The 13,727-nt window shown below is 39.8% G+C and overlaps 1 protein-coding gene across 3 annotated transcripts in view; it reads right to left on the bottom strand.

The window, feature by feature from the left end:
• Positions 1–13,727, bottom strand: part of BCAT1 (branched chain amino acid transaminase 1) — a 107,150-nt gene that overhangs the window by 53,945 nt on the left and 39,478 nt on the right. For all 3 annotated transcript variants that reach the window (XM_072798650.1, XM_072798649.1, XM_072798651.1), the window contains exon 3: positions 7,597–7,797. In XM_072798650.1, the coding sequence (XP_072654751.1) occupies positions 7,597–7,797 (201 nt within the window). The remainder of the gene's footprint in view (positions 1–7,596; positions 7,798–13,727) is intronic.

Genomic DNA, 13,727 nt, shown 5'->3' with positions numbered 1-13,727 from the left:
AAATAAAAAGCAAAGACTGATAAATTCAACTTAAAATTTAAATGCATTTCTTGTCATCAAAAAATTACAGAGTAAAAGAACAGAGTAAAAGAAGATACTTAAAATACTCAAAATATATAAAGCACTTCTAGAAATAAAAAAGATTTAAATAAGATATCCAATTGCCCAATAAATATATGAAAAGGTGTTCAACCTCTCAGAGTAAGTGGAAATTAATATCACAATAATCAGATGCCATTATACAAAAGTAGCTAAAATCTTAAAATAATGACTATATTAGGAATTGACAAAGTTTTGGAACCATAAAAATATTTATTCATGGCTGCTGGGTATAAAAATTGGTAAAACCACTATGGAAAATAGTTTCCTTTACCTTGTAAAATTGAAGATACGTATGATGACAAGCAGCACTATTCCTTGGTATATCCTTATACACTATTTCTCAAATCTTTTGGTATCGGGAGGTTTTTAAATTTTTAAAAATTATGAAGGCCCCAAAAAGCTTTTATATGTGCAGTTATTCAATCAATAATTACCATATTAGAAATTAGAAGGGAGCCATTTAAATTTATTTAACAATAATGAACCATGATGTGTTAACATATTTTAATGAAAAATATCTGTATTTTCCAAAAGGATTATTGTTAAGTGCAGCAGTTTTTACTACTGCAAATCTTTAACGTGTGGCTTAATGAAAGACACTGGATTCTTGTATCTGCTTTCGCATTCAATCTCTTGCGGTATATTGTTTTGAAGTCCAAAAAGAAAACTCCAATCTCACGGAGATATGCAGTTGAGAGAGGGAGAAGTATTGCTGACAGCCTTTTCAGGTAACTGTGGTTTCTTCTCTGCTACCACTTCAAAAATTGACAAGTGGTCACCTGAAGGTTAGATGCAATGTGGAATTTGAAACACTATCAATGAAGTTTCATAGTGTTAATTTAGTAAAATCCAATAGTGTATCAGAGTTCAACTGGAGAAGCAGAACAGGAGATACATATATTATATTATTACCAGATTATAAGAAATTGGCCAATGTGATTTATTATAAGGAACTGGCTGAGCAAGTCTGAAATCTGGAAGACAGGCCAACAGGGAGAGAAGATGACAAGCAGGCTGGGACCCGCAGGCATGAGCTGCACCTCATTCACAAGGGGCAGTCAGAAAGGGAGACACAAAGTGAAAGAAAGCTAAGTCTAACTATGTGTGGAATCTCTTACCTCACAGAAATCCTAAGGTCAGGCTCACCCAGAAAAATTATCCTTTTAAGTTTAAGTCAGCTGATTAGAGAGACTTCAATCATATCTACAAAATTCTACACAGCACCAAGATCGGCATTTGATTGAATACCTAGAAGAAGGTTATGTGTATTGAGTAAAATGGTCATGCCTCCCTCTGTCCTCCATCAGTCACAAGAGTGTCTTGTAGGTGTTCTAACTAGAAGGAGACTAAAAATTCAATTCTGGGGACTGCAGATCAGACAGCCAAATTGACACAGCAGAAGCCATCACAGTCTGTCTTGCATTTTTTTTTTTAATTTTATGTATTCATGAGAAACACAGAGAGGCAGAGACACAGAGAGAGAAGCAGGCTTCTCACAGGGAGCCCAATGCAGGACTTGATCTCAGGACACTGGGATCATGACTGAAGCCGAAGACAGAGGCTCAACCTCTGAGCCACCCAGGCATCCCTGTCTTGCATTTTGAATGGGTCTTAACTCATGCATAAATTTGTAATGCCACGCAATGATTATTCGGAAGACACTGGTTCAAGTTATGCAGATCTTCCAAAGGTTAATACTTTTTTTTAAACAACTCTGTTAATATTACCACTAACATCTTTAAAAATACTCTTTAATAGTGCAAAGGCTCAAGCTTGTGGTGGCAGATACAAATTTCCCAAAATTCTAATTTTTACTTGAAAGCTAGAATTTTATCAGTGGCAACAAATATAGTCCATTGTGTTGCTTGAAGTGGCAGGCTCACTTCATTTGCTTTCAAGAAAAACAGCTGAAAATGTCCAAGTCTGAATAACTATAGTTCGTTCTTTCTAGTAAAATGGTTCTAGGTGAAAAAAAGCAGCCGATTCAGTCCACAACACACAATTACTTTTCCCTGAGACAACTGTAGTAGTACTTAAGAGTATAGAAGTGCTTTAGGCAAAGTTGCTATCTCATTACACAGATTAAAATGACATTTACTCGAGTCAAAATTTAATAAAATTAATAATTATTGCCATTTCACCAAGAACATTCTTAAGTAAAGCTGACACTCCTTATACTATAACACTTGGCACTAAAGAATATGATAGCTAACTAGCAGAAGAAGCTGGCGTCAGAGCCTTACTGCAAACGTCAACACATAGTGAAAAAGAAAAACAAGGTCTTGATATTAACGTGAAGCGTTTTAGCCTTGCCAACCTCTCGAAAGGAGGCCTAGGGGCACGTGAACCAAACTTTGAGAACTGCTTAAAGAAACTTAAAAACAAGTTCACCAGCATACTACGTACAAGAATGTTCACAGAAAAAAACTGCCCAAATGTCCATCAACAATAAACTGAATATATTCACATAACGGCGTATAAGGAATACATCAATGCGGTCCCTACCACTCTTAGAACTAGGCAACTGGGGCCTCTTCCCTGAGCTCCACACTTTAGAAGGCCTCTCACCTCTGCCTTCCTCCAGCTGTGAACTTTCCTTGGGGCAAGTAGTCATCTGGACCTAGGTTCCTTTTTTAGACCAGGCTCCAAGTATCCACTTCCATAGAATTCCTGCCCAAATGGCCCTGATCCCATTTTCAGAGCCTGAATGACTCTCCTTAGGTTCATCCCACTAAAAACAGGTAGTATCACTGGTGTGCCTGACCAGCAGATGGCCAAGGGTCATCTGTTTACAGATGGTATGGGCATCCACATGTGTGTGAGGCTCCTTGTGGTACAGGATGGAGCCAGGGCAGGAAGAGAGACAGTGGGTAGACCACGGCGTCTCTGTTTGCACTTTTGTCCCAGGCCCTACAGATGTTTGTGCTCGTTCTGGATGAATAGATCTTACACAATATTGAGCTCAAACAATAGGTGCACACACACGATACAGTTCCATTTACAAAAAGTTTCAAAAAGAGGCAAAGCTATAGTGTTAGAGATATTTATAACCTAAAAAGAAAAGCATGGGGTGCCTGGGTGGCTCAGTCAGTTAAGCATCTGTCTTCAGCTTGGGTCATGATCCCAGGGTCCTGGGATCGAGCCCTGCATCAGGCTGCCTGCTCAGCAGGGAGCCTGCTTCTCCCTCTGCCATTCCCCCTGCTTCTGCTGTCAAATAAATAAAATCTTTTTTAAAAAATTGAAAAAGAAAATCAAAGAAAGATTATCACAAAAGTAAAGGCAATGGTTGCCAGTAGATACAGGATTTAGGATGTGGAAGGAACACATGAAACCTTCTGGGATGTTCAAGTGTACTATTTCTATATCTAGATGGTAGCTCTATGAGCACTCATTTGTAAGTATGCATTAAATAATAGTATATATGTTATCCATTTTTATCAAATTATGTTTTATTTGAGTATTTCAACTGGAAAATTAACTATTATCAAGTTTCATATTTTATCCAAGTTCCCTACTCATGGTTCATTTTTCACTATTTGAAATCTTCACATCTATTGAAAAATATTTTCATAATTAATAAAAACAACATGTAGTTGCAGATTTCGAAATAAAGCATTCTAAAATCAGTAGAGCTGATGAGTGGAGGAGAACAGATTTTAAGAAGACTGCTCGGGATCCCTGGGTGGCGCAGTGGTTTAGCGCCTGCCTTTGGCCCAGGGCGCAATCCTGGAGACCCGGGATCGAATCCCACGTCAGGCTCCCGGTGCATGGAGCCTGCTTCTCCCTCTGCCTGTGTCTCTGCCTCTCTCTCTCTCTCTGTGACTATCATAAATAAATAAAAATTAAAAAAAAAAAAAAAGAAGACTACTCATGGGGCAGCCCGGGTGGCTCAGCGGTTTGGCGCCGCCTTCAGCCCAGGGTGTGATCCTGGAGTCCCGGGATTAAGTCCCATGTCAGGCTCCCTGCATGGAGCCTGGTTCTCCCTCTGCCTGTGTCTCTGCCTCTCTGTCTCTCATGAATAAATAAATATTTTTAAAAAAAGATTGCTCATATACTCACTTTGAGATTTAAAAAATACAGTTACAAATGTTACTGAACTTAAACTCAGGTTGGCATCCAATAAAGTAGCATCCATAAGTGGGTCAGTATAAGAGAAACCGTCATAGGTTTGAAAAAGCCTGAAACATGAGCGTTTTGAATACATTTGGGAAGAAAATTTTTGTAATAAAGTATCTGCCTATTAGTGGGGCGTTAAAAGATTTTTTAAAAATTATTGAGGGGCACCTGGGGGCCTCAATCAGTTAAACATCTGCCTTTGGCTCAGGTTGTGATCCCAGGGTCCTGGAATCAAGTCCCACATCAGGCCCCCAACTCAGCAGAGAGCCTGCTTCTCCCTCTGCCTCTGCAGCTCCCCCTGCTTGTGCTCCGTCATATAAATAAATAAAATTAAAAAAAAAAATTGAGGATGAGCTCATGGCTAGTTTGCTTGTCATCCAATCCTGAGCACACTGCACAGTTCCAGGGAACCAAGCGGGCACTCAACATCCCTTGAATAAGTAAGTAAATAGGAAAGTGAAAGAATATGCCTCAGAAAATTCCAAGATTCATTTTCTCTGCATAAGGCAATCACACTTCCTAAATTCCTACGTCAATATCCTAATATTTTGCCTGCTAAACCTAAGAGCCCATCTGATAAAAAAGCAAATTAAATGCATTCCTCTATCTTCCCATTTATCACTGATACATATCACAAGACTATATTTCCAACAATAGTCACACAATATTTTCAGTCCTTCATGCTCATCTATAACCTTGACATTCCTTGTCAAGAAGGGGTATCTCCTTTCTTTGAACTTGAGTGGGGCTTTGTGATGGCCATGATAATAGTTATGATAGGAGTCATGCTGTGTGATTTGGGGGTTAGTATGTTAAAAGAAGCAGAGCTTCCAACAGGGTTCAGTCTCTTGAGATACAAAGCTTAGAAGCCGAGGCACCAATTACCAAGTCTGACTACGCTGAAGCCATGATACTTGAGAGACCACATGGAGAAAGACAGCCTCTGGCAGAGCCTTGGCTTTTCAGCACCCACCCTTTTGAGTCTCCCCACCCAGGCACCAGACAAGAGTCAGGAAGTCTTTGAGCTAACTCCAACCCCAGTCACTATCTGACAGAAACTGCCAGAGAGACCCCAAGCATGAACCACTTATGCCATCCGAGTCAACCCTCAGAATCATGAAAGATAAAAAAAAAAAAAAAAAAAATGATGGTGGTTGTTTTAAGCTATAATCTGTTATATTGCAATTGACAACTAATGTCATACACAATCCACTTCTTCATGCGAAACACTTTTTGTATCTATATTGTAAGTGGAGACTAATATAGAAAAGCTTTCAATTTTTATTTAACAAAGGCTAATAGTAATTTAAAAATTTTTAAAACTATCCTGGGCACAAAAATCTAAATTGACAAAACTAGGCAAATTAGCATTCTCAACTCATCTAAATAGATTTCCAACAAGTTTTTCAAAAACCAAGGTCATCAAAATCATTTTTAGCTTTGGAACACCCGGGTAGCTCAGTGGTTGAGTTTCTGCCTTTGGCTCAGGTTGTCATCCTGGAGTCCTGGGATTGAGTCGTGCATCAGGCTCCCCGCCCGATGAGCCTGCTTCTCCCTCTGCCTATGTCTCTGCCTTTCTGTGTCTCTAATGAATAAATAAAATCTTTTAAAAAATCATTTTTAGCTTCAAAAATCACATTAATCCTTTCTCATGTACTTGCCATAAGCTACCAGTTCTCAAAGTGTGGTCCCTGGAACAGCAGCATTAACATGGCCTGGAAATTCAGTGGAAATCAGAAGCTCTGAGGATAGGACATGTGCTAAGCTTGAGACCACTGCCCTAAAATTTACCATATTTCCTTTCTCAATTTTTTTTTAAAGATTTTATTTATTTATCCATGAGAGACACACACAGAGAGAGAAAGGCAGAGACACAGGCAGAGAGAGAAGCAGGCTCCATGCAGGAAGCCCAATGTGGGATCCCGAGACTCCAGGATCAGGCCCTGGGCTGAAGGCAGCGGCGCTAAACTGCTGAGCCACCTGGGCTGCCCTCTCAAATTTTTAAGTGCTTCCTTTATTTCATTTGTTTTTTAGTGTACCCTATGACACAGGCAAGGATGGCTACTACTGAGGCTTGAAGCAAATAATCAAAGAACTCATCCAAGTAGATAGAACTGGGAATGGAAACTAAAGACTCAACATCCAGTGAATACACATGGGCACTGAATAGATTTCCAAATTCTTCAAATTTATAATTTTAAACAAATTAATTGGACAGGACTCCTCATAATTTTAGTGTATATGTTTAAGAGTGATGTCACAGGGATGGGAGGACCTCCCTTAATACTGCGTAATCTTGGCCGAGAAACTTCACTCTTCTGAACCTGCTTTTAAGATGATAAGGCTGCTTTAAGGGTTAACAGTCATAGCTAACAACTGGGTTCTCATTATGCACCCGGCATGGCCATATATGCTTACACAAATACCTTATCCTTATAATAGCACTATGAGGTAAGTATTACCACTACCTCAATTTTATAGGTAAAGAAATTGGAAGCATAAAGTGATTTTAAATAAGCTTCCCAAGTCAGGGAGCACCTTATGGAGTAACAGAGACTGAATCTGAGCCAGAAAGTCTGACTATAGAACCTGACTACTTAAAGACGTTTTCTCACTTAAAATAATTAAATGAGATGACCCATATAAGGTGCAGGGTACATTGCCAGAATTTAATAAACACAGGTAATTTTATTGTTATTGTTATGAATATCTACTATTTTTATTTTTACTCGCTTAATAGGTAGGCCACTGCTCATTTCCAATTTCCAATATCCTGGGAAAAATGTCCAACACATTAAAAATGAGTAAAATAGAATGTGGGTCAAGGGAATGAGGAGTATACAGAGGATCTAACTGTGTATCCTGACAAGGACTAGAGAAAGCATTCTCTACATATTTAGTATTTTATGCTTATGATTATTCCATTCATGCCTGAAGGATGACATTTAATTACACATCTCAACACGTATACCTACAAGTTAATGCTGGTCATAAAAATATGAAGTAAGCATTAACATTTAACTGTAATACTGTACTCAAAGGCACGTTCTCAGTCATTAGAAGATCTGAGAAGTGACTTAGTAAAATATTAACAGTACTGAATTTTTGATTGCTAATGTTCTTACGTACTGTCCTCACATTTACTGTAAATGATTATTTTATTGACATTATGGAAAGTTCAAGATTATCTGAAAGATTAGTTTGCAAGACTTACCTTCAATCCAACGGTCTGTGGAGAAAGTTTTAAAGACATTTATGATTTCCTCAAGTAAATGTGATAAAGCCCATGCTACTCCAAAGCTATTTTAGTGGGAAGAGCTACTTCATACTCACAGTGAAGATCTAGTACATCACCATCATTGATTCTCATGTACTTACTTCCACAGCATAGTGGAGAGCTGATGAGCCAGGGTGCAATGACAGGTTTTGAAGAGGCTTGATACGTGGTTTATCCCATCCAAACTCTGAGGACCACTCCACTGTCAGCATGTGATCCGTGAAAACAGTTCCAAAAACCAGAGCATTGGGGTCTGGTTTTTCCTTTAAAATGGTGGCTGGTGTGATTATTAGATCTTTAGCCTGGGGAAGAGAAATCAGCACCATTAAAGGAAAGTTACTGAACATCTACCGGCTGGATGATAGAGGGTGAAAATACAAAATTTAGGTCACCAGCCACAAAAAAGTGAAATCATTTGATTTTTAAATGGTGGCACTAACTCAGAAATTTAACATCTGTGAGCCAAACGATCATGTCGGCATTCAAAATTTGGCTTGTTGACTGTACATTGCCTAATAAATATCAGAACCAAATTCAGTGATATTTAGAAAGAAGGACAAAATAGCAGATGGAGTAAAATGATGGAAAAAAGAGCATGCCTTCTTCACTCTCACCACAGGACTCATTTTGAGCACTCAGGCAAGAGGTAAAGGATGTCTTCTAGAACAAAGACAACACTTAAATGATATGTTAAACTAAAAGTCATTAAGAACTGAATCTCTTGGGGATCCCTGGATGGCTCAGCGGTTTAGTGCCTGCCTTCTGCCCAGGGTGTGTCCTGGAGTCCTGGGATCAAGTCCCACATCAGGCTCCCTGCATGGAGCCTGCTTCTCTCTCTGCCTATGTCTCTGCCTCTCTCTCTGTGTGTCTCTCATGAATAAATAAATAAAATCTTTAAAAAAAAAAAAAAAAAAAAAAGAACTGAATTTCTTGGCGATGGTTGTACTCCAACTCCCTCAAAGAATTCTTGGCATAAGCCTTCAAAACCCCCTGGGTGCATTACAGAAGGAGCAGAATGAAACAAATATTTTCCTCTTTGAAAACAGAGAAGTAGAGAATGAACACCAAGACATAAATCCTCTATTCTGTGTTGAGGAAACAGTGAACAAAGGACCTCTTATTGAAAGAAAGATAAATAAGAATAATAGGAAACAACTTCACACAGCAACATTATACCAACTCTCCACATAGCCAGCTTGCCCATTACAAATGGCCAAACACATATACACCCGAATCACAGTACCATCACCAACTTCACAACAGCTGTAGACTGCTGACAAAACCACAAGGGATGCTCTTTGATCGGTTAAAAGACAGTATTAACCAGGGACAGGTTTGACTTATTAACCTTGACTTGTAAGGAAAAACTCCACTCCATATACAAAAGTACTCATCCCATCCCCTGCCCCCCAAATCAAGGACAGAAGTTCCCTTTAGATCATCAGTTCTTATCCTTATATTTGAAATGATGCAGGGGCAACTGGATGTCTCAGTTGGTTAAGCATCTGACTCTTGATTTGGGCCTGCGTCATGATCTCAAGGTCATGAGATCAAGCCTTGTGTCAGCTCCATGCTGGGCTCCACGCTTTACTCCACACTGGGCATGGAGCTTGCTTAAGAGTCTCCCTCTGCCCCACCTCATCGTTGCGCACACATGCTCTCAAAAAAAGAAGAAAACAATTGCTTCTGATTAATTCACCACCCTACACATGTCTTAGTCATTTGATATATTATGAATGATAATCAGTTTTATTTTTAGAATAATATTCATGCTGAATGTATTCTAAAACACCTAGAAAGCTCACATTACAGGGAAGCCTAAGGCACTAAAGACAACATATTACTGTAATTTTCAGGTTTAGTAATGCTACTTTGGAATATGCCAATAAAATGCCAAATTGGCGGGGGGGGGGGGGGGGGAGGACTTTCTTCTACCAGTACGTAACCCAAGTAAGTAAATTAACTTAAAACCCTTTACTAACTGCAAGAAAATGAATTTAAAGGGATACACTCCAGCTCAGTTACTTTGTTCTTTGAATCCATTTCTCTCCCTTTATCCTCTAGACCAGGTTAGAGGATACGATGTTGGCCAAATTTCATCTGCAGGCTTCTGGCGTGTTTTTACAAAATAAAAGTTTAATTGGATCACAGTCACACTGTTCTTTATCCATTAATGACGGCATAGTCCACTGATAACAACAGAAACCTTATGGCCCTCACACCTAAACTATTATCTGACCCATTAAAAAGTTTGCCAGCCCCTCTAGACTATTTAGACAAGAACTCTGAGTAGATATTCCACTTAAGTCTCTGACCCTAGCACAGTGCCTCACACATGCAATACAGTACAAGTTATCTAAAATACCAAAAATATTTGGCTGATCTCAGATGTACGTCCCCATCCCTGACAGATTCATCCACAGAAGATGGCTCGAATTTAAAGTGAGTAAAATTGCAACATAAATTTTTCATTACATGAATGGTTTCGCAGTGTTGGTGCACAATAAAGCACTTGTGATTTTGCTTTAAGTCGCTTTTTTTAGCAGCTTTTCTTAGTCCTGGGCTAAAACAAAACAAAACAAAAAAACCTGTAACACAAATAATGCAAATCTTCACCTATTAAGACTACTAATAAAAGTTTCTCAATAACAGGGAAGGACAGTAAGACCCAAAATAAAGATAAGAGTACGCAAAAATGGAGAAGTGAGAGCGTGAGCAGATGTTTTTCTCTACCTGAATTCAGGGTACATCTTCAATACTGCAAGGGCAACAGACCTTAGCCTTTCCCCCCAGTGACAGAACCAATACTTGGTTCTTCAAAGGTAAAATAAAGATCACCTTCCCAGGTATTTCTATCTGTAGCTAACCAATTCTCCTATGAGCTAATCAACAAGAAATCAACTACCCGTGATCCTTATACCGTTCAGGATTTTGAAACTCTCCAATCAATAACTGCACCTGCCATGAAACAAATAGGCAATGGAATATATACTTTATATCAGTAACAATCTACATAATATTTTAAAACGAGATTATGGGGGTGCCTGGGTGGCTCAATTGGTTAAGCGTCTGCCTTTGTCTCAGGTCATGATCTCAGGGTCCTGGGATGCACTCCTGCATCAGGCTCCCCGCTCGTAGAGAGTCTGCTTCTCCCTCCACCTCTGCCCCTGCTTGTGTGCATGTTCTGCCTCAAAATACATAAAATCTTTAAAAACTAACAAGAACAAAAAACGAGACCATAGCCTCATATTAAATAACTGTAGGGTGATTCTTTATTTTTCCTTCCCCTGCTCCTCTTTCTCCTTCATCTGCTTTATTATTCTCAGTATTTTGCCTTTTTGTTCACTGAATAAACACTAATTGCACCAACACAATGGCTCAGGCACTGCACTTAGCGAGCACAAGAGACACCAAGATGCCTATGGCTCAGCCCCCATCCTTCTCAGGCAAGCTCACCGTCAGCCATGGACAGGCAGTAGCCACTGTGAGCAAGTATTATCATTCAACCTCGTACCTGTTGAGCTACTATGTGCTTACTGCTATAGGCCCAAAGGACTCTCAGGGAATAAAACAAGTAAAGTCCTGTTCTCTCGGGACAGGGAAAACAATATAAAGAAATAAGTCGATAAATAGAGGTCAGGAAATGCTTAGTGCTATGAGGAAAATATAAGCTGCTTAAAAGGATGGAGGGGAAAAAGCTTATTTTTAGTGGAAGGGTTGGGAATGACCTTCCTGATGAGGTGTCCTTTGAGCCAAGACTTGAATGAAGAAAGAAGGTAGGCCATGGAGCTATCTAGAGGCAAAGTATTTGAAGCAGAAGAAGCAAGAGCACAGGTCCTGTGAAGAGACTTGGCATGTTCAAGGAACAGGAAAGGTTCAGTGTGGCAGGAATTTAGGAAATATGGGGGAAATTAAGTGGCAAAAAAGGTCACAGAGGCACTGTGGCTTCTGGAATAGGGGAAAGGGATGGGCCAGGAGAACTAGGTACTTCATGGTATACATTCCAATGTATAGCAACATTCCAATTCTCCAGGGGTTCTGGCTCAGTGCAATTAAGAGTTTACCATCTGCACCTGGTGATTCAGTCGGTTGAATGTCTGACTCTGGATTTTGGCTCAGGTCCTGATCTCGGGGTCCTGGGATCAAGCCCCACATTGGGTTCCAAGGGGAGTCTTGCTTGAGGATGCTCTCTCTCCCTCTCCCTCTGCCCCTCCCCACTCTTGGACTCACTCTGTTTCATAAATAAGTGAATCTTTGAAGAAAAAAAAGGAAGACTATACCTCATCTTCCTTATTTCTCCAGGAATCCTTACCATGGAAGTTCTTAGCAATTAAAATAACTCAGTTGACCTCTTTACTCTGGGCAATTAGAAGTAGCCATCTGGGATAATACTAGATACATGGCTACCATGCTGTAATTTCCTAATTTTTAAGAAGTATTAAGGAGCAAAGCAGAAAGGGAGAAAATGATAGTTTGATGGTGGTAAAATATAAGAACCTGGGTAACACTGAGCTTTTTCCTTGAGCCTTTACATTTCCTCCTCTCATCAGGGGTCTTCAGACCTGGCTATGCATTGGATTCAACTATAAGGCGTTTTAAAAACACTAAATCACATTCCATTCCAGAACTGAACCAGAATCTCAGGATAGGGCAGGGGAGAGGTTGGTTGGTTGTTCAAACGTACCCAAGTGATTCTAACTATGCACTCAGGCTCGGAACCATACCATGCTATCTCCCTTAAAGATCTCCTGAAGAGCAATGGTTCTTAACATTGGCTGCTGAATTGGTTCACCTGGGAAGTTTTGGTGTTTTTTTTGTTGTTGTTGTTAGGTTGGGGTTTTTTAGGAAATAACCACTTCCCAAGCCATAACCACAATGCACAAAAACTCAGGAAAAAAAAGAAAGAAATTCAGGAGTGGGACTTCACATCAATTTTCAGAGAAGGCTCTCCAGGAGACTCCAAAGTACTGAAAGGGCTGAGAACCACTTAAGAAATTCAAGTCTCATTTGTGAATTCTCTAAAAAGCCATACAGTTTTTCATAATCACAAGACCTTGGTTACTGCAAACTTAATGTATCTAAAATGGAGCATATATTTCCTTCAAAACTTGGTCCCTTTTTTTTAAGATTTATTTATTCATGAGAGACAGAGACAGAGAGACTGAGACAGATACACAGGCAGAGGGAGAAGCAGGCTCCATGCAGGGAGCCCGATGTGGGACTCGATCCCAGGTCTCCAGGATCAGGCCCTGGGCTGAAGGCGGTGCTAAACCATTGAGCCACCCAGGTTGCCAGGTCCCTATTTCTGATATATAATGTTCTACTTCTCTATTTCTTAACTCATCTAATAAGAGGAATGTGTGTTTATTATCTTAAAATTCTACTGTAAAGGGAAGAAAAATGAAAAGCAGAAAATTCCCAACTTTCAAAAAATAAGTAAATAAATAACATTCCTAACTAGCACCCTGGCCACCCACTTCCCAGACATGACCTCCGTTAACAAACTCATTGTGTTTTTTCCTATATTTTCTTTACATCTTCATTACTTTCAAGATAATTTATCATTCCTGGGGTGCCTGGGTGGCTCAGTGGGTTAATTCAGCTCAGGTTGTTATCCCAGGGTCCTGGGATCAAGTCCTGTGGGGAACCTGCTTCTCCCTCTCCCCTGCATACCTCCCTTCCCCCACTGGCTCGTGTTTCTCCTGCTGTATTTTTCTCTCAAAGAAATATTTTCTAAAAAAAGATAATTTATCATTCTCAACAGCATTCTCCAAGCCCTGCTTCCCTATCATAATCAAGACATGCGTACTTTCAATAATCTTTCAAGAATTCTGATTTCTCAATTTCTACTACCCGTTCAATAGCAAATATCCTATATCTGTTACTTATACACTCTGAACATAATCACATGCTTCTGGATCTTTTTTTTTAAGATTTTATTTATTCATGAGAGACACAGAGAAGCAGAGACACAGGCAGAGGGAGAAGCAGGCTCCATACAGGGAGCCTGATGTGGGAGTTGATCCTGGGACCCCGGATCACGTCCAGGGCTGCAGGAGGTGCAAAAGCTGAGCCACCCAGGCGTCCCTCCTGGATCATAATCTTCAAAGTCCATGAGAAGCTAAATGGCTATACATAGTCCAAATACTTCAGATGCAAAATCAAGTATCCCAAGTATGGCACTAACTTGTCTTTTCAAGTCTTTCTCTCACTAATGAGCTGCATTAGCCTT

This window comes from Canis lupus, chromosome 25, assembly GCF_048164855.1.
Source record: "Canis lupus baileyi chromosome 25, mCanLup2.hap1, whole genome shotgun sequence".
Classification (NCBI taxonomy): domain Eukaryota; kingdom Metazoa; phylum Chordata; class Mammalia; order Carnivora; family Canidae; genus Canis; species Canis lupus.
Note: the sequence above shows the minus strand (reverse complement) of the source record. Positions and strands in the feature narration are given on the sequence as shown.